Source organism: Phalacrocorax carbo, chromosome 3, assembly GCF_963921805.1.
Source record: "Phalacrocorax carbo chromosome 3, bPhaCar2.1, whole genome shotgun sequence".
Classification (NCBI taxonomy): domain Eukaryota; kingdom Metazoa; phylum Chordata; class Aves; order Suliformes; family Phalacrocoracidae; genus Phalacrocorax; species Phalacrocorax carbo.
The window spans coordinates 21344421-21366416 of record NC_087515.1 but is presented as its reverse complement, the minus strand read 5'-3'; the positions used below and the strand labels follow the sequence as shown (position 1 = coordinate 21366416).

Here is a 21996-nt window from a genome sequence, read left to right as displayed (position 1 = left end):
ACAGGGAAATCAGAAAATGAATCATTTCAGTGACTTCAAAAAACCACTCTTATTTTCCAATAGCTACATGTAAGAAACAGACATTCTAGGTTTTACATTTACACAGTCCAAATAAAAATTCAGATTATAAATTATTTGCAAAAAAAACTCCACAGCTGTTAAAAGGCTAAACCAAACACTTGATGGCAAAATTTTCCCCAATTCTTTGCAAAATGAGAAAAGAAAATCACATTTATCATGAAGCAATATGGAGAAACAGCATATAATCAGGTCTTTACAGAACTACAGAAAACCACTTATTTTAAAATATAAAAAGTGGCTAGAAAATGGCTATAAAAAGCTTGCTTAGAAAGGGAAAATATAATAGGGCTTTAAAGTCCACTTCGCTAAAATGGTACTACTAGACTATTAGTCAAAGGAATGATGTGAAAGGTATTTACAGTCTTGACAGATTTAGTGTCATGCCACTTGTCACCCTCAAATAAGATATATTTGCACAGTTGCATATATCTGTTGGCAAGGCAGCTAGAAGCAGAGCTGCAGCAGAAAAATAATTCCTACAGTTCTAAAATTCCATCCTACTAAAGCAGCAACTGGTACTAGATACAAAACAGGTAATTAATGAGAACTGAACCCCATTAATTGTTAATGAAGTACACATTCTATAAGCCTTCTAAAGTTCAACTGCTTAGATAAATGCCCCAAGGACATTTGATAAAGGTGCACGTGTAGGTGAGTGCCTGATAAGGATCAGGTAGTTTAAATATCGTAAGCCCCAAGAAGTTTTATTTCCTCAAGTCAAATCCAATGCAAGATTACTATAGCTCCTACAACACTCAGTACTTCACACATTACCTCCCTTTGAGGAGTCTCTGCAGAAGTCTAATCCCTATGTAATTATTCATGCAGTTTGTTTTATTAACATTGAACACACACAATTCTGCAGATCTGTTTCTTAATTAGGAAATACTCACAGGGGGTTCAGTGAAAGGGACAGGCTCTCCTACTTTCTTCAGAAAAGCTGCTAAAGATTTCAGAGATAGCTCGTGCAGCTGTATATTCTTCACTTTTGTTTTCTCATACACAGCCTTTACAGAAGCAACATCCCCATCCAATTCTGAGGAAAAATATAAAAACCAAAAACCCCACCAGTGGTTAAGTGTTCCTCTTTTCACCTGTTACCATGATGTCACACATTCCTAGTACTTGCCAAAACATATTCTATATATTTTAATATTCAAGATTCTAAATATTCTGGATATTCTTTATACTCTACTGGCAATTCGCATAAGAGAACAGAATATGCAGTCATTCTAGCTTTCCTTTTTATTTGAGGCTGGATGATCAGTTCCTTCAAGAATGTGCTGGAACCACAAAGGAGTAGGAGCTGCACAGTGAGCACACACTGCTCTAGGATGTGAGATACAGAGCCATATGCCCCTTTCTGAAGGTAATGATAAAAAATAAAAGCACAAGCCACCCAAGCTGAGCATGTGAGAACTCTAGAACAGAATTTAATTCCTTTAAGGGCGGAATACTGTTATGGTGCTGGCTACATGAAAACTATAACCTAAAGGAAGAAAGAAAACAAAGGTCAGACACTCATTTTAGAACACACAGAAAAGCCCACTTCATGCTATTGAGCTGGAGAAAATTTTTGCTGACCCACTAAGGCTATAAGCAGTTATGGTTTGTTAGGCACCTAGTAACATTTTGCTGGATATTCCATAAAAGGCACCATCCCCTGCAATAGGTTCTAACTAATACCTTCTACATTTATTTAAAGCACTCTTCACTATAGCTGTAGAAGAGTGAAGTATATTTCTTCTTCCTCTAAAGTGGGAGAGGAGAAAATCCTTCTACATTGACTCATGCTTAACCATAGACTTTTCTGCTGTTCAGACATTTGCTTCAGAAGCATCAGGATGAAATTAAAGGTGACCTCTGACAGTTTCACTGTTGTCCTCGGGCCTAGAAGCAGTACAACAGTTCCTAGCACCTTCTGGACAATAAGGAAACCCTCATGTCCAGCTAAATTCATTTTGTTGCTTCGGAAAACACAAACACCTGCAGTACGGGAGCTGCCTGAGGTTCTTGTTCACATTTGGAAACACCATCTTCACAACCATAGGGCTACAAATGCAATGGTTCTTAAAGAAAAAAAAAAAGCTTTAATTATGCAGAAATGGATAGCTTGTGTGCCTTTCTCATGAGAAAAATCTTCCCACTCACATCTGGCAAGTGGCTGAGCTCCTTTTTGAATGTGGGAGGCTACTGAAGAAACTGCATGAAGCGATGGTTTAATGAAAGCCTAATAGAAATTGTTAACTTTTTATTTCTTTAAAATAGATGTATTTACTGTATAGAAAACAAAAATGAAGAGCTAATAGCTAGACTGCGTTTAATGGACCATGCAAATGTGATTTTACATCTCTCTTTTTTTCTAGAGGGTATACAGCAAAGAATTATGCATCTCACCAGATGAAAGTAATCTAGTCCTGGCAGTGGATCGTATCTCAGGACAAGGAAAAGAATAAATGTCCCTTTATTTGTTCAGTCATAGATGTCTGATACATGATCAGACTTCTTTCAGCTGTGCCTATATTTTACTATATCTTTGCTATACACAACCAGTTATCTGGTTTTGATAACTAACAACAGGAACCAATTGTAATGATAAGCACTCTGTTACCTTTGATTCCCCTTTCTAATCAGTTAAAAATAAAAATGGGCCTGACGGAAGACTCATTTGTTCGCTAGAAAATGATGATACTACAAGGTTGGACTTGGCCCAAAAATGAGAAATCATGTTTTAAAGATTACTAATTGTAAAATAAAATAAAAAAAATTTAAATATCTTATTTCTAGCCCTCTTGGCTACAACACAACCTAAGCATAGCCTTCTAAATTTCAGTTGTGTAAATATTTTGCTGATGAGCATTTTAACAGCCAAATGAAACTAACACACCACCGCAGAAAGTATCAAAAATGGAAGAGAAAGGATATGGGGAAGAGGCAGCTAAATTGCTGTTCTTGTGTACAGGTCTGTACATTTTATACATGGTGACAACAGAATATAGTAAATGCCCCTGAATTTCCCAAGAGCAGGACAACACCTTGCTTCCTTAAAACAGCAAGATGCAATAGAAAATGCAAAGATATCCTAGTATGACTCATCCAGCCCCACCCAGGTAAAGCCATTCAAGTAACTGATGTGCACTCCTCTACCTGACACAGGAGTGGAATCAATGTCTCATACGGGTGAGATGCTTGTACAGAATAAGCTGGGAACAGCTTTTAAAACTCTTCACGCTGGTACCGAATGCCTCCTCTAGAACTTGCTATGAGCCAGCTATGTCTCTGCCTGAAGAAACTACAGCAACCATCTCTTCACATACACCATGGCTTCACAAGTTGAATATGGTCTCACCACTGTTTTAGGCATATTAGAGCAAGGGATTGATTGTCTGCAATCTCTTTATGAAATTGTTGTACTATGATGTAGTTGGAAAAGATACTGAAAAAATTAATTAGTTCACTTAAGGAATTTTTACTGAGGTAAAAACAGTAAAGGGCTAATGATAGTGTAAAGCAGCAAGTACAGTGCTGGTGACAAAAGGGTGGTTTTTTGTTTTATGAAAACATGTTAGAAAACTTACCCTGCTGTGAATGAAACTATGGAGCTAAACGATTTTGGTAGTGATTGCTGTTTTGAAGCAAGTGAGGTTTTTTTTTTTAAGGTAGACACTACATCATGAGAACTTCTACAAGTTAATTCAAATACAGTGAAGTTTGTATTCCTTTAACACCATCCCTTGGATTCGTGTTTGAGGTGTTTTACTTAATTACTCCTATATATCTCCTCTGTGACAGACTGGAGCACAAGGGCTTCTGTCATTATAACTTTTTTGCTTGCAATACACATGTGAAGAGTATTTACTCCCTGTAATAGAACTGGAGGACATTAGCAGAGTACACAAGGCAAAGGACACTACAGCACAGAGACACAAGCTTCCAACTGAATGTTGCCATATGGGCTGTAAGTCCTGTTTTTCCAAGTGTTCCAAATAAACATATTTAAATGAGCAACTTGATTTTTTAGAGCTGTTCCTCTCTGACTTCAACTATAGAGAGAACTGATTAGCACTTCAAAACAACTATTTAAGCAAATCTAAATGAAGGCATCTGGAATATTATCTTTGGCTAAATTAAAACAGGTATAAAGAATCTACACTACTAACAAAACTGTCCTTGCACGTTACTGATAGAACTAATCACTTATAGTTTTGAAACACATAAAAGGAACTAATATATTTATTACGTATTTCGGGGGAAAAAGCTAGCTTCATTTTAAAAGCCATTCGTTTCTACACTATTTCTCTCCATGGGTTAAAGGTGGATTTTTTTTTTATTCCACGAAGCCCCTGCTTAGTCTCTGTTGTAGCAGTATTCTTTAATCTCATACAGCTCCTTTTGTAAAGGATTCAAAGCTTGGGTCAGTTGGTTGCTTTTCCACCCTAATAGCTAGAATAGTATATAGACCCATCAGACTTCAACAAAACCCCCATACAAACTCCCCCACCTCTTTGTGGCTCAAACTGTAAAGCAAGTTACACAGTGTAGACCCTACTCCCCTTTCTAAGGGTTTCCATGACCTTTCTGAATGTGTCAAACTTCTTACTAAAAAACTATTCCAAGGAGAATAAATTACCATAACATCTCATGAGGTAACAATATGCCATTTCCATATCAAGATGCTCAGGAATCAGTTCTAGAAGTGTCTCAATCCTCTTTGCCTATGAAATTTAATGCACAGACAAAAAAGAGCATTAACTTCAAATCTTAAAGAACAAAATACAATTGCCAAAGTTAGAAAAATTATTTCAGATCTTTTAAGTGATATGAACTGTACTGATAACAAGGAATGGACTGTGCAATTGCAAGTAGACATAGTAACTTCCTTCGCAGAATTTCATATGCAGATAAAAAATAGTCAAAGACATCAGGCACAAATAAAAACAAACAAAATACAGGACTAAAACCCATACTCATGAAATCTAAACATTAGTTTCTCAGGTTTTTTTGAAAGAAACAATTAATGTATTAATGAGAACATGTCAGGACTTCAACCACTTAAAAAAAAAAATTGCAAACGGCTCAGCAGCCTTCAGTGACCTAGAGGTCAATGGTAGCTATGATCAGTCGCTAAAAGAAGTCAGATCACTAACCAATGCGCTTAAATTTGGAACCCCCCTCCCTCAACCTCTGATTCCAGTTGCAAAACCTCTCAGGTCTTGAATTAAAAAAAGTTTCTAGATATTAACATCTTTATCACATACTACTAACTTTTATGTGTTACTGAAATTTCAGCTTGAAAAGCTAGAAAAATTAAAGTTTTTAAATTTCTACTACAGACACCAAAAGATGGTGTCTATCATCATCATTTCTCATCATCATGTCAACAATTTCCACAAAAAATAAATGTGCATTTTCCCTCATTTACAAATTATTTATTCTAGGTTGTATATTAACTGTCTCCTGATGCTGCTCCTCTATGAAACAGACATCAGTGTGTTTTGCATGCGTATGTGTGTGTTCTGGGTATTTTTTGGTTGTTTTTTTTCAATGCTGGGTTTTGGTGGGGGGTGGGGTGTTGTTTTGGCTGGGGGGGGGGGGGGGCTTTTTGTGGTTGGTTGTTTTGGTTTTTGGGGGGTTTTGGGTTCCACCCCTTCACTTTGTGGGGGACGTATGAGGAGGGAGGGACAGAAGTAGAGCAGGCATGTAAATGATAGCATTTTGAATTACAAGGAATGAGCACAAAGCCAGGAATCTAAACAGATGCTCAAACTACATACATGCCCAAACCACCATAACAAATAGTAAGAAACATGTCTTAATCTGATCATAGAGGCATTTTAGCATTAGAGACTGAGGTTTTAACTTGCATTTGTATTCATATAATGTAGCCAACAAAAACACTTTCAGGTTGTGATACTGAACTGGACAGTGCAGTAAAATATTTCAATTGCAATGTTTGTAGGATATAAAGTATAACATTAAAAATGCAGGAAGTTACTGAAACAATAGAAAAATATTAACTACACCCTCCTTTCCATCATGCTCCATAAAGTAAACTGTTCTTTCAAACGTAACCAGCTTTGCAAATTAACCTCCCCGCTCCCCAAGAAACCTGATAAAGCTGTCAACTGTGAAGATCAAGATCCAAAACACTTCAACAAAGGTTGATGAAATAGTATTTTGCTACATATACAATGATATACATGAAAAAAATATACCTGTCCAGGTTTAGATGCTGATCTAGCCATAAAACCCAATAAAGTTCTCTTCTCCTCAACTAATGCACCACACCTCTAAAGAAAAAGAAATAATACAGCAGTCATGAGTAGGTTAGTGATTATCAAAATTACTAAGGCAAAAATTTCCGATTACAGAGATTTAAAACAATATGCTAATATATTACCTGTTACAAGATAAATAATTGACCATTACTTTGGAAAAAAAAAAAAAGCCCCACCACCAAACACAGGAAACAAGTTCATTTCAGGCACCGTTTTGGTAAACACTGTTTTTAAAATGATAGGTATAAAGTTTGTTTAAAACAAAAGGGGAAAGAATTAAACTAATACTTCAACATACCACAAAAATGAGGTTTAGGACTGCAAAAGAATGAAAAAGAGAAACACTATTCCTCTCCAATTATACTGCCAAGCATTCACAAGTGAGCTAGGGATCATAAGGTTAATTATACATTTAATAAGGTGTCAGGGAGATAACTGCTCGTTTCTTTATAAAAATTAAAATGTACAAAGCAAGTTCTCTTTAAAGTATAATTACCTACACTTATGCATACAAAGGACTGATTTCAATCTCTCTATTTTATAAAAGGCTTTCACTGCAATAGACAGTGAGAGAGAGAGAGAAGTTGAACTTAAAAAAGTTTGAGACAGACCAGATAAATCAAAAATCTATCTTACTTTAGAAACAAGGGCAAAATAAAATATACAAGACAATATTTTAGTGTATGTTCCTCAAAGGTGTCAGTCTTAAAATTCTTACAATGCACATTGCTTTTTACCAGCTGTAAGATAGTTTTTATCAGTACCAAAATGCACAGTAAGATAATCTTGTGCATATAAAAATACACATACCATGAATTTAATATACTCAGTATTTTAGACATATGCAAACAATAAATTTTTGTTTATGCCATTATGAATGTACTCTATGTGTAATATGGTTTGACAAGTTCTTTAAGGTCCAGGTGAAAGGGTGTGAAGCCTCATTCCAACAGGCAAGCTGAGACAAAAATGAACCCATAGTGTTCCAACACACAAAAAAAAGCTTTATGGTGATAAACAGAGGTGAAATATTAATGGGAAAAACTTGCAACATTTTATTTACTGATTCTAGCCATTCTCACCTTATACTGTCAGTGTAAGAAATAAGGATGGTCTGAGAGGAAAGAGACAGTCTAGTTGGAGTCCTAGCTGCATTAAAAGGAATATGGCCAGCAGATCGAAAGAGGTTATGTTCTCCCCCTCTACTCTGCCCTAGTGAGACCACATTTGGAGTACTGTGTCCAGTTTTGGGCCCCCCAGTTTAAGAAGGACACAGAACTGCTTGAGCAAGCCCAGCAGAGGGTTACCAAGATGACCAGGGAGCTGGAGCATCTCCCTTATGAAAAAAGGCTGAGACACTTGGGTTTGTTCAGTCTGGAGAAGACTATGGGGGGTTTTCATAAATACCTACAAATATCTAAAGGGTGGGTGTCAGGACGATAGGACTGGACTCTTTTCAGTGGTGCCCAATGACAGGACAAAGGACAATGGGCACAAGTTGGAACACAGCAGGTTCCCCCTGAATATGAGAAAAAACTTTCCTGTGAGGGTGACAGAGCAGTGGAACAGGCTGCCCAAGGAGGTTGTGGAGTCTCCTTCCCTGGAGACATTCAAAACCCACCTGGACGCGTTCCTGTGCCCCCTGCTCTAGGTGCCCCTGGCTCAAGCAGGGGGGTTGGACAAGGTGATCTCCAGAGGTGCCTTCCAACCCCTACCATTCTGTGATTCATGTCTTCCACAGCCCCCTTTCATGCTGAAATAACAAACCACTTTTGCCTTTTATCAGTAAAAGTATTCTCCCTCCAGACAGTACAAAAGACTGTTGCTGTTTCTTGAACTTTTAAACAGACTCTTAGATGCATTTTTGAAATGACGGATTCCCCACATGTCTACTGATATTTCAGATTCTTACAAGCAAAATAATTCATTTAGATTGTGAGGTAGTCCCAGTCAGTGACCAAGCACCACACAGCCACTCGCCCACCTGACCCTCCCCAGTGGGATGGGGAGAGAATCTGAAGAGCAAAAAAGAAAAACTTGTGGGTTGAGATAAGAACAGTTTAATGATTGAAATAAAATAAAATAAAAATACTAATAAATTGTAATGAAAAGGGGAAAAAAAAAAAGAGAGAGAGAGAAACAAAACCCAGGAAAAACATGTGATGCACCCGCCGACTGACAACCAGCCAGTCCCCAAGCAGTGATCACTGCCCCCCGGCCAACTCCCCCCAGTTTATATACTGAGCATGATGTCAATATATCCCTTTGGCCAGTTTAGACCAGCTATCTTGGCTGTGCTCCCTCCCAGCTTCTTGTGCACCTGGCAGAGCATGGGAAGCTGGAAAAGTCATTGACTAGTGTAAGCATTACTTTGCAACAAGTAAACCATCAGTGTGTTATCAACATTATTCTCATCTTAAATTCAGAACATAGCACTATACCAGCTACTAGGAAGAAAATTAACTCTATCCCAGCCAAAAACAGGACAGTAACCACCCCTTATTCTATACCATTTTTGTCATGCACAGGTCCTATCCTTTCCAGTATATCCCAATTAATCACCACCAATTTCCCTGTCTTTTGATATATACGCAAAGATATCATTCCCTTGGTCTATGGGCCATCCCTCTAAAATGTCCGCTGAGTTCATTTAGTCCATGACTTTGGGCTCCATCTGTCATAACAATCTTTCAAGGCAGGAGAGATGGTGTGCGGTGTTAGATTGTTGCATGCAGAAGCCAATTCTGGTTCCATCACCACTGTACTTAGCTTGATTTCATCAAAGTTCATTTTTCATTAATCTGGGTGATTCTTACTGTAATACCGTTGATATGACATATAGCAACCACAGAAGTGATGACATACAATATCATACTGCAATTAAAATAACACAATTCAGTTCAGTGGCTATTTTCACCCAAAATCAAAACCCCTTGGAGGTACACATCGGACTTCCTCACCCTTTTTGCATCACCCACCAAGTGCACCCAGGCCCTTGAGCAAATGCAATCCCACCAATGGGTTTTCCTTTGCCTGAGGCAACAGTAACCCAGACTGTCTTCCCCAGTGTATTTTTTTACTTGCAGAACAGGGACTTTATCCCCTTCTACAGTATGTAAAAGTTTTGACTGGGCAGGTCCAGGTCAATTGGCAGATCCCCTAGTGTTGATTAACCAACTGGTCTTGAGTAAATCACAGAAGCATAGAATTGTTAAGGTTAAAGAAGACCTCTAAGATCATCAAGTCCAACCATGAACCCAACACCCCCATGCCCTGAAGTGCCACATCTACATGTTTTTTGAACACCTCCAGGGATGGTGACCCCACCACCTCTCTGGGCAGCTTTCCAATGCCTGACCACTCCTTCAGTAAAGAATTTTTTCCTAACAGCCAATGTAAACCTCCCCTGATGCAGCTTGAGGCCATTTCCTCTCATGCTATCATTAGTGACTTGGGAGAAAAGACCAACACCCACCTCACTACAACCTCCTTTCAGGTAGTTGTAGAAACATATATCCCAATTTTTAAATGTCCCACCACTGATTGCTCTTAGGGTAGTCTTTAACAGCCCATTGTATCATTTGGTTTTCCTGGAGGCTGGTGCATGACAGAGGATGTGGTACACTCACTCAATGCCATACTCTTTGGTCCAATGAGGTTGTTTCAGAAATAAGGTCCATTGTCTGACTCAATTCTCTCTGGGGTCCCACAAAGACCTGTTTTTCAAGGCCCGGAATAGTGTTCCAGGCAGTGGCATGGGGGATGGGATATGTTTCCAGCCATCTGGTGGTTGCTTCCACCATTGTAAGCACATGGCGCTTGTGTTGGCAGGTTTGTGGGAATGTGATACAATCTGCCAGGCCCCCCTGTATTTATATTTTCGCCATCGTCCCCCATATCAGAGGGGCTTTACCTGCTTGGCTTGCTTGATTGCAGCACATGTTTCACATTCACAGATAACCTGTGCAGTAGTGCTCATCGTCAAGTCCACCCCTTCATCATGAGCCCATCTGTATGTTGCATCTTTTCCTTGATGGCCTGAGGCATTGTGGGCCCACCAAGCTAGAAATAATTCACCCTTGTGTTGCCTGTCCAGGTCCACCTGAGCCACTTCAATCTCAGTAGCCTGATCCACCTGCTGGTTGTTTTGATGTTCTTCAGTGGCCCGACTCTTGGGGACGTAAGCATCTACCTGACATACTTTTACAATCAGGTTCTCTACCCGGGCAGCAATATCTTGCCACAATGCAGCAGCCCAGCTGGGTTAGCCTCTGCACCGCCAGCTGCTCTGCTTCCATTGCTGCGACCACCCCCACAGGGCATTTGCCACCATCCATGAATCAGTATAAGGATAAAGCACCGGTCACTCTTCTTGGTCAGCAATGTATAAAGCTAGCTGGATGGCCTTCACGTCTGCAAACTGGCTCAATTCACCTTCTCCTGTAGCAGTTTCTGCTACTTGCCGTATAGGACTCCATACAGCAGCCTTCCATCTCCGATGCTTTCCCACAGTACAACAGGATCCATCAGTGAACTATCATTTTCTGGCAGTTTGTTATACAGTGGGGCCTCTTCAGCACATGCCACCTCCTCCTCTGGTGATAATCCAAGATCTTTGCCTTCGGGCCAGTCTATGATCATTTCCATGATTCCTAGGAGACAGGGGTTTCCTATTCAAGCCTTTTGGGTGATCAGTGCGACCCATTTACTCCATGTAGCATCAGTTGCATGATGTGTAGAGGGGACCCTCCATTTGAACATCCAGCCCAACACTGGCAGTCGGGGTGCCAAGAGGAGATGTGCTCCAGTACCAGCCACTTCCAAAGCAGCTCAAGTTCCCTCACATGCTGCCAATATCTCTTTTTCAGCTGGAGTATAGCGGGCCTTGGATCCTCTGTATCCTTGACTCCAAAACCCTAGGGGTCAGCCTCGAGTCTTCCTTGGTGCTTTCTGCCAAAGGCTCCAGTTAAGACCATTCTCCCTGGCTGTGGTGTAGAGCACATTTTTTACATCTTGCCCTGCCCAGACTGGCCCAAGGGCTACTGCATGATCTATCTCCTGTTTAATTTGTTCAAAGGCTTGTCATTGCTCAGGGCCTCATTTGAAATTTTTCTTCTGGGTCACTTGATGGAAAAGGCCTACAATCAGACTGTAATTTGTAATATGCATTCTCCAAAAACCCATATGACCCAAGAAAGCTTTTGTTTCCATTTTACTAGTTGGAGGAGACATAACTGTTATTTTGTTGATCACATTCATTGGGATTTGATGACATCCATCTTGCCATTTTATTCCTAAAAACTGGATCTCCTGTGCAGGTCCCTTCACCTTACTTTGTTTTATGGCAAAACCAGCTTTCAGAAGGATTTGGACTATTTTCTTCCCTTTCTCAAAAATTACTTCTGCTGTATTGCCCCACACTATGATGTCATCAACGTACTGCAGATGTTCTGGAACCTCACCTTGTCCCACTACAGTCTGCATCAGTCCATGGCAAATGGTAGGACTGTGGTTCCACCCCTGGGGCAGTCAATTCCAAGTGTATGGGACACCCCTCCAAGTGAAAGCAAACTGTGGCCTGCACTCCACTGCCAAAGAGAACGAGAAGAACACATCAGCGATATCAATGGTACGATACCATTTAGCTGCTTTTGACTCCAATTTGTATTGAGGTTCTAGCAAGCCTGGCATGGCAGCACTCAGCAGCAGTGTGGCTTCATTCAGGCCATGACAGCCTACTGCTAGTCTCCCCTCTCCATTAGACTTCCGCACTGGCCATATGGGACTGTTAAAGGGTGAGCAGGTCTTACTGATCACTCCTTGGCTCTCCAGTCGATGAATCAGCTCATGGATGGGAATCAGAGAGTCTCGTTTGGTGCAATATCGCCACCAGCGCACCGTTGTGGTAGTGATTAGCATCTGTTGCTCTTCAACACTCAGCAACTCCACAACAGAAGGGCCCTCCGAGAGCCAAGGCAAGGTAGACAGCTGTTTATTTCCTCTGTCTCCAAGGCAGCTATACCAAAAGCCCACCTGTACCTTTTTGGGTCCTTGAAATACCCTCCCCTGAGGTAGTTTATGCCAAGGATGCATGGAGCCTCTGGGCCAGTCACAATGGGGTGCTTTTCCTTATTGTTTCCCATTAGGCTCACTTTGGCCTCCAATATAGTTAGCTGTTGGGATCTCCCTGTCACTTCAGAAATACAGGTGGGTTCTGCCCCTGTATAGCTTGATGGCATTAGGGTAAATTCTGCACCAGTGTCCAGTAAAGCCTTACACTCCTGTGGATCTGATGTGCCATGCCTTCAAATCCACACAGTCCAGTAAACCCAGTTGTCCCCTTCTTCCACCTGGCTGGAGATTGGGCCCCTCTAGTCCTGGGTCATAGTGTACATTCCTCACTTCTTGTAAATATGAGTCAAGAGTTGCTTCATTAAAACCAGGAGTAAGATCAGCCTTTCCACTCTGGTCTGGGGAACTGCCCACTGGAAACTGGAGCAGCAATTTTACTGGAAGAACCCTCTTGAGTGATGGTTTTTCCTTGCAACTCATGTACCTGTGCCTCTAGGGTGGAGGTAGATTTTTCCATCCCACTTCCTCATATTCTCTCCATGGTCATGCAGGTGAAACCACAGGGTACCCCATGGTGCGTACCCTCTATGTTCTCTCTTGAGCAAAAGAATGCTGACTCCTAATAGCTGAGATACTGGTCTGTACAGGTGGGGAGCAGGACCTATCCTCTTTGAGTTGCTGGACCTCCCAGGACAGTTTCTCCACAGCTGAGACGAGGGAGGAAGAGATACTTCTTTTGTATTTCCAGAGTTGGCTAGCCACTTCATCCACCATTGGTGCCTCTTCATCTTTCCAGGTCAGTATTGCCAACGAGTTTGCATATGATGCCAGTGTGCTCCGTACCAACTTTCGCCACATGGGCCATGTGCACTTGACTTCATCTGGATCTTTGGATAACTGCTCATTGTTCAGGTCACTAATTTCTTCAGGTACTGGATAACTCTCTCCATAGTGGTCAATTTGCCTGGGCAATACACAACATCTTCCTTGAAGGGATACCCTTCCTTTACACCTGACATGAGTTGCTTCCAGAGGCTGAGGGCTTGTGACCCTTTTCTAATGCTTTGTCAATGACCCCTTCCCGAGCTGTTTGGCTTCCTCACCCTCTAATTCCAGGCTACTGGCTCCTCTACCCCAGCATCTGAGCAGCCAGGGAACAACATGCTTGCCTGGACAACAGCTGAAACCTTTCCACACATCTCACAGCTCACTCAGGGATAGGGGCCAGGTGGTTTCCATCTCATTTACAAATTCTTCATCCTCTCCTCATGATGGCCCTGCTTTTTTATCATCCCTTTCTAAATGAACTGTCTTCCAAGATTTCTTCTTGTGTATAGGGGGTGACTGATACTGGCATGAGTTGGTTCTTTGTGTCATCTCCAGGGCCTGTCATGGGGGTTAGAGTAGCTGCAGTGCCTGTCGCTTTGTCATCAGATCCAGACACCTTCTCTTCCCCCTTGAGAGTACTGAGTAGTGTTGAATAGGGCTCGGTAGGCATGGGCCAGGCCCCAGCACATTACAGTGATTTCTGTTGTCTCCCTAGAATCGCCAGGGTGACAGCATACCTTTCCAAATATTCTACCAATTCTTCAGGATTCTGCACTTGTTCAAGGGTGAAGTTTCAAAACACTGGAGGTGCCCACCATCCTAGGCATTTGCCCATGCTATCTCACACATCCTGCCACTTATAACTAGCCAGCCACGGGGCAGATATCTGGATGATATTCTTCAATTGCTTATTAACCTTAGATGAAACTGAAACAATATTCCCAAGAAATACCAATAGAAGAATCTTAACTATCCAAGGATGTTCGAGACACTGAAAAGGTATAGCAATAAAGGAGGGAACAGCATAGAAAAAGGCAGTGAAGGTGCCATTCTGTATTTCCTCCATAAAAAAACCTCTCAGAGGAAGAAGCATAATTGCTAATCATCTCCACGAGATAGTACCTGACACACAGTAATGGCTTCAGTACAAAGCTTAAATACCAGATAAGACTCAAGGCCAGTGTTATTAATAACAAATGTCCCAGCCAAAACATCACTAATCACTGCAGAGCACAGTAAACAGTAAAAAACAACATGAATCTTTAACATGTACAGCAAAATAAGAGCATGGTGCAGATCTGATAAAACTCATATCGAGAACAGATGAATCAATAGTGTGACCCGCAACTGCTAATAGATATATATTCCTTAATAAGCTCTGGGTAATCTGTTATTATCTCAAACCCTTCATGCCCCACATTGGCTGCCAAAAAGGACTGTTACAGTTTAGCCCCAGTCAGCAACCAGCACCCACTGACCGATGCTGCTGTAATAATCAGTTTTAGGAACTCATGAATGGAAATTATTCCAGATTTTGAAAAATTTTAAGAACATGCAGATTTTACCTGAAAAATGCAAACTCCCCCTATTCTCAGAAAAGCAAGAAATTGTAACTGATTTTCATTCATTCAATTCAATTTCGTTCATTTCAATCAAAGAGCAATCAAAAAAATCAGGAAGCGTAAAAGAACTTGAGGCTTTTTTGCATTTTGATATTTCAGGCTATAGAGCAAAAGGGTTTCATATCAAAATTGTAGTCTCCTTTTAAATTAAAACTCAGATGACCCACTAGGCAAACCAATAAACAAAGTAATATTCCAAAGCAAGGAATATACAAATAATACACCTCACAGTGTAGCAGAAGTAACTGAACACATTTGTTGGTATGCCTTCTTCTCAAAAAATGGTCTTAGAATACCATAAAACATCCGATGGATGTAGCAGAGGTTTTTCTTTAACCTCTTAAAATACTTAGGAACTGGTAAATGAGTAGCATGCACTATGGTAAGAGATGTAGATGGTAAGAGGCCTCAATTTGAGGCAAGAGCTTACACACACAGAACAATCTGCAGAATCGGCATGACTGCTGGACTGCCGCTTGCTGGGATGAGCCTCCCTGATGAAGTCTTTTTGCGCATGCTGCCAGTGGCAGCTCCCATCACCTACTGTCCATCCCACCTCTGGCTCTGCTTTGTCTTTAACTCTGTACAAGTGGCAAGAATGCAGTTATCTCACTCCTGAAGAACACTAACTCAGCTGAGACTGTGATCCAGAGACCAGTGTTTTTTAATGCATCTGTGACACTCAAGCGCATAGAAAGCAAATTCTTCTCTTAAACCTTGAATGCAGCATATACAATATAGAAACTAAATGAAATAAGGTCCATGAAAAGCAAGCATTGTCTGCTTCTGGTTTGCAAACTGTACAACTGTGTGATATAATTTTGTTTACAGCACTTAAGAAATTACGTGAGAAGTTGCAAGGAAATGGTTTCCAAGAAGCAACTGCTGCCTAGCAGAAAACGTATAGAAGAGTATTTGCTTCAGTTGGAATTTCAAGCAATATATGAGTCTTCCTTTATGTCCTTCAGGTTGTTAGAAGACAGCCTTCCGACTCTGGCACCCACTATTACTATTAGTACTAGAGTACTTGCTCACAGTTTGGAATATTCTAAACTGTGCTACTGCTACTCACACTGCAATTCAAAAGCATACTAGTACTAGCCTATGCTATACAACACCTCTTTTTGACAATTTCTCAGTTAACCTTTGAAAAGCTCTAAGCATTTCTGTACCTCTCTTGTTATGTCATTACCTGTATCAGCAATCTGGCATCATCCACTCTGTCTGCACTGACATATTGAAGGAAAAGATCTGTGACAGGTCTGTAAATTCCAAACTGACTGGCCAGTCGTTCTGCCATCACACCAACTGCAAAATGATGGGTACATGAGGAAAATCTTTGATTGAAAAGCCACTTTCATAAAATTCATAGGCATGATTTATGCTGACTGAGCAGGTTTTACATGTAATAGCTCTTTCATAACACCTCTGTCTAGTCAGAATATTTAAATATCATTGCAATTAACTTACATTTTTCCAAAGCTGGTTCTAATCCTTCCTCAGACACCTTTCGTAACAAATAGGAAATATTTCTGACAGCTTGATCAGGATTCTGTGCACCAGAGATAAGCAGAGGCTCAAGGTATTCCACCGCAGCATCAAGGTCATTGCTAGGAAAAGCGATTGAACTGGCTTAGTTTCTGAAATCAAGATTTCTAAACCTAAAGAAGCAATTATATTAAAATTTTTGTTTTCTGCATTAAGATTATATTTCCCAGGAAAGGTTGAGTACCTATGACTTCATTCAGATACCGTAAAAGTGAAACCATTTATGACTGAACGAATAAATTAACCCATAAGTAAAAGTTTTTTAAGGACCTTTGCCCTGTACAAAGCCTAACTGATTTTGACACACTTTTTTCCTCATTAAGAAAGAAGAGTTTAGCTAGCTGCTTTAGGAAAATGTGTTCTGCAAATCCAGAAGGAAAATCCAGAACATTAACAGAAGGTATTTGAATAATTAATGCATGCAACTCAAGTATTTGTTTTTAAATGCTATTCAATTAATTATTTACCTGATTTTTCCCATGCCTGCCTTTTTGGATGCAAAAGTAAGTGTCATTTGGTCAGTATCTCTGTCTAAACACTTTTAATCTTATGGCCTAAGTATAGCTAATAAAATAATGCAAGAAGTGTTCACCAAAGTGTAAACTCTACTTCTAGCATTCTGAGAAGTTCAGATGACAACATCTCTTTATCAGTCCACTCTAAAAACTAATTTAACTGAAAAAGAGCTTGATGAATGCTTTTAGGTGAAGCAGAAACGCAGCACATTTAAAAGCTATGAAAAATGCTCTGAAAACTATATCGAAAACTTGAATCTACCAATAAATGAACAGGTATGAAAAATGTCTATAAGAATCTGTTTTTCATAGTTCTCAAGGTACAGCTTACAAGAATATATAAGGTGCATATTATTTATGCTGCTGCTAAGTCTTTTCATCCAAGCTAGTTTTGGTCTGGGAAGAGAAAAGTTGATGCTGCTTAAATAACCTGTGCCTGCATACAGCAATTTTTTTTTTTATTTATTCTTGTCACCAACCTACATCTTAAGAACATGGCATGACTTCGCAACACTTGATGACATGGAAGTACAGGAACAAATACAGCTTATGAAATAAATCCTGAAGTATCTCCCCTATCTGGAGAGATATTAATTTAGGCAAAAGTCAGTGCACTAGAACCATGTGCCGAGGACTACTCAGATTTAAGTATTTGTATGGTTTTACTGTGGCTGAAAAATAGAGAGCTCACTGCTGGAACTGGCCTGCATGGTGGTTCTTCAATTCAAGTCTTCTTGCTGTTCCTAACAGTTCAGCAACTACTCACTCTGGTCTGACATGCCTGAGGCGATCAGGCAACTGTTATGTACTACACAGTTCTACAGCTTTCCTGCCAAGTTAGACACAGGAGCTCTACCTGATGAAACAGGTTTGAAAGAAAGTAACAGAATACGTAGGATTTCCTGAAGACTGGTTCCTGCAAAGCATATTTGAGAAGTTCATACTCTTTCTCCCAGAAGTGCTTCCCCCATGCAAGTTTATACAAAGGATAAACTAGCACAGTACCAACGTATCAACTGCAACAAAAATGCTAGGCAGAACATGATACTGAATTAAGCAGTTGACTCAAAGGATACACAAATTGTGGGGATAATTATCATGATCAAAACTGTGGCCTAAAACAATTTTTTATAATTCTGACAAAACAAACAAACAAAAACAAAACACTCTACAGATACATGTCTGGCTTTCATATTTTGCAGGTAAACACAATAATATTTTGTCATTTCAACTACTGGAACAGGTAGGAGATTTTTGTTTCCAAACAAGTATATGCATAATCTGTGGGTACAAAGTTCCAGGATTTTTTACTTTTATATTGATGAAGTAACTCAATTTTACATTCCAATTTCATAGGGCTTTTGTTCTAACACCAAGGCCAGCACTCTACATGAGGCGCAATACGTTAGAACAAAGGTATCAAAGCTAAATTACACCACCAGAGGAGACCTCTCTCAAATGCTTCATAGCTCTCCCTATATTTCATTAAATGATGTTCATCGCCAAACATGTTTGGGAAATGATACCAGAACAGAACTGAACAGCACACTGCTCAGCTGGACCAGAATTTTAACATCTAAGACACTGTAAGAACGGAAACAGAATGAAGTGGATAATATAAGTGATTTCCCACCACTCTGCATAGAATAATTACATATACCAGTCCTAGAAATACTTACTTCTTAGTATGAGCCAATGCAATAGCATTAGCCATTAGTGAGGCAGATACACCAACTGATTTTGTGATGTCTTCCAGCATGTTTTTAAGTGCTTGAAGGTTCTTTAAATCCCCTTTTTCTGCCAGAGTCTGAGTGAGTGCAATAACTGCTGGTCTAGTAGGCAACAAGCCGCTGTCAAGCATTCCTTTTAAAACAGCCATGGCATCTAACGATGGTAAAGAAATAAGGGAAAAGGAAATCGGGTCTTAAGTTCAGATGGCAGCCATGCTGCCAGTATCATTAACTGTACCCTTTAAAAAACATATACATAAAAAAATTTTCTTCCTGAATTTAAGCCCCAAGACTGCTATAGTAAATTTTAACTTGAATATATACCCACACAAATAAAAACTTTTCACAGTAGTTGAGGTTAAAATGCTTTAATATTTGCCCAATAAAAATTAAGATACTTTTTTTAACATTTAATTAATTTATTTTAGTGCCCAGCTCATGGAAAGCAGCTGTGTCATAAATGTCCTCCCTTATGACCTTAAAGTCATGACCTTTTCATCTTCTTTTTTGCCTCCAAACTGTAATTTTTGTTGCTAAAATAAAAAATTGTTGCATACTTAAGAATAAATATAGTTTAAAAATTGAATTCTTTACTGAAACTGCTGAAGTCTAATATTCAGATTTATCTTTTTAAGTGTGCACTAAAACTTTGTTTACCAACATTTAATTTTTAAATAAAAGCATGGGACACAAGTCTCCATATGACAAGAAAAATAAACACAAAACTGGACAGTTATCTTAAGAACTCCTAAAATTACAGCAATTACCTATGTTAAAACCAGACAAAAATCAACCTCCTGTTCACCTGCCGCAAATTCCCCAAACTCACTGCAGATGCAGTCACCCTCATTTCTCTAACCAGAATTCTTGTCAATTTACATTATACATGAGTGAACACACACAGAGACACATGCTCCTCTGGTAAAAATCTTACTCCTCGCCAGCACAGGCGGGATTAATCACAGATAATAATTATAATACCAAGGGATAACGCTTATAATATACACCCACTTGAACTCCACAGCATTAACATTCCAATTCAATATGCAGGTACTGCAGAAACCAAATATTACCTTTTACAAGAGAGGAAGAAAAAACATCCTGTATGCCTACCCTTCGTTCGCAGCAAATTTTCTTTCTGCACTACCACCTCACCTCCCCCTTTTACCTTTTGTTTTTCTCCGTTCTTTTTAGGGGGAAAAAAAGGAGCAATACATCAGGGGCAAGATTCCAAAAATTTAAAAAGCAAGCTTAAGACATGCTAAGTTCAAATTCTCTCCTGACCGTAAGTGTGGACCTCCATTTAGCATGGAGCATGACCAGCGTTCTCAAGAACAAGGACAGAGAAAGTTTTGAAAGTTACATGTGTGCAACACTACTGCAAGAAATTATGTACAAGTAGCATACTAGGTAATTCCACTGGTATCTTTTTTTTCTTGTGCAAAAGCACTCACTATTAAACTGAATTCATAACTTAATCCCTTGATTTTTCAGTACTTAGAAGAAGGTAACTATGTGCTTGTGAAAACTGACCACTTATCTTTTAAAAGGCTTTCCTATAAACTGCAAATTCCATACCATGAAACTCAGGTTCTGACTCCAAGTAAGCTGGGTTTTACCAAGTTGTTGCTAGATGATGTTAGAGCTCTTATGGGTATACTTAGGGACCTACATAAAAAGTTTTAACTATACCACATTACACAGCAGAAAATGTCAGTGAACTATGTGAGGAAGTGATAAAGCAAGTTTTACACAAGTGAAAGCCTTCACAGGATGTAAGTCAAGTGGAGCTCACCACCAAAAGATGACAAAAAGGCTGTGCCCCAAAATTTTCTGGGTAATCTATGAGCCTCAGAAAATGACCAGTATGGTTGAAATATTTAGTAGCTTGGATTTTCGAGGCGTCACTTACAAAAACAGTAGTATCTTTCAAATTAAAATAGAAACAAGGATCAAGTCTGACTGTTCAATTAAATTACCAAAGTAAAGCTTGTTCAATGCACAAGATAAAAACCCCATAATTTTGCAAACCAATGTACTTCCACAGACTTCTTGAGAAACCTTGTACTGTGCAAAAAGGAACATTTTTAGAGCACAGCAAGGGAGAGGGTAGACATGGCAGAGAATTTAGTATGCTAGCTAAAAAGAAATAATGTAGTTAAGTGCAAGAGATTGCCAGAGTACAGAAACATCACTGATATTACGAAGAAGGGAAGATTTTTGGCGTGCAACAGTTAGGAAGAACTGGCAAAATTTTGCGGCACACTGGACAAGAAAAAGCAGAAAATTTCTTAGAATAAAATCGGAGAGGAAAGTCAGGTGAAGGACTTGAAAGTGACAAAAACTTAAGACTTGCTAAAAGCAAGAGAAGCAATTTCATTCACCACAAATACTTCAGTCAACGACACCTGGGAATGACATCAGACTGGAGACGGAATGGGCAAGGAATTTGAAAGAATACAACTTTATCAGCTGCAGGAAAGAGTATAAGTGAGAAAATACATCTAAATGCTCAGGGTGTTTTAATGTAGCTGATATTACATGGGTATGGGCTACTACAGCTACGCATAACGGCATGAAATAAAACTGATGGCAGAATCAAAAATGGATTTTCTGGTATGCCTTCTGGCATGAAAGTAAACCCCAATTCAGTGTAATACATTTTCTTTGGATGTAGCTACTTCAATGCTTAAAGGTCTTGATGAAAATACAGACCAACACTGTACTTATGCTTGCACAGGGATAAAAGACACAGCACTGCATGTAAAACTACGTGCTTGCAGAGTCTTCCTCTCTTACAAGAGTTCTACAGAACAAAAATGTAATGCTGTGGAGCTGAACTCTAGGTTGCAAAACAACTAACGCCTAGAACTAAAATAACTATAAACTTTATCCACCATCTTGTTGGGTACCCTTACATACTCTTCAGCCACCATTTTCTTTTCTATCATCATTGTTACATTAAAAAGAAAATCAAAGTGAGTATTTTGTTACTGTTGATATTGAGAACTATTAAAAAGTATTTGATTAAGTTTTTAAATCAATATTATAATCATTTTGTGCACAACCATGCACATTTAACAGTCAATTTAACTCATCTGGTATCTCACACAACCAACACAATATGCAAGAAACAACTGCTGGGAATTGTTTCAGATGCTCTAAAGTATGTTAATTTCCAAAGCAAAATGACTTGTGCTGTGAATTTTAACGCACTTGAAAGCCTGTACTTTCTCTCGTTCTGGAGCACAAATTTTGCATGTCTGAAGAGCTGTGATTCATCTTAAGAAAACCCATCTTGTGTTAAATGGAATGGAAACTG

At 39.5% G+C, this 21996-nt stretch overlaps 1 protein-coding gene across 2 annotated transcripts in view; it reads right to left on the bottom strand.

The window, feature by feature from the left end:
- Positions 1–21996, bottom strand: part of LRPPRC (leucine rich pentatricopeptide repeat containing) — a 97606-nt gene that overhangs the window by 472 nt on the left and 75138 nt on the right. For both annotated transcript variants that reach the window (XM_064446100.1, XM_064446101.1), the window contains exons 32-37: positions 18624–18828; positions 16352–16491; positions 16074–16189; positions 6297–6371; positions 4712–4796; positions 975–1117 (exon numbers count right to left, since the gene is read on the bottom strand). In XM_064446100.1, coding sequence (XP_064302170.1) covers positions 975–1117; positions 4712–4796; positions 6297–6371; positions 16074–16189; positions 16352–16491; positions 18624–18828 — 764 coding nt within the window. The remainder of the gene's footprint in view (positions 1–974; positions 1118–4711; positions 4797–6296; positions 6372–16073; positions 16190–16351; positions 16492–18623; positions 18829–21996) is intronic.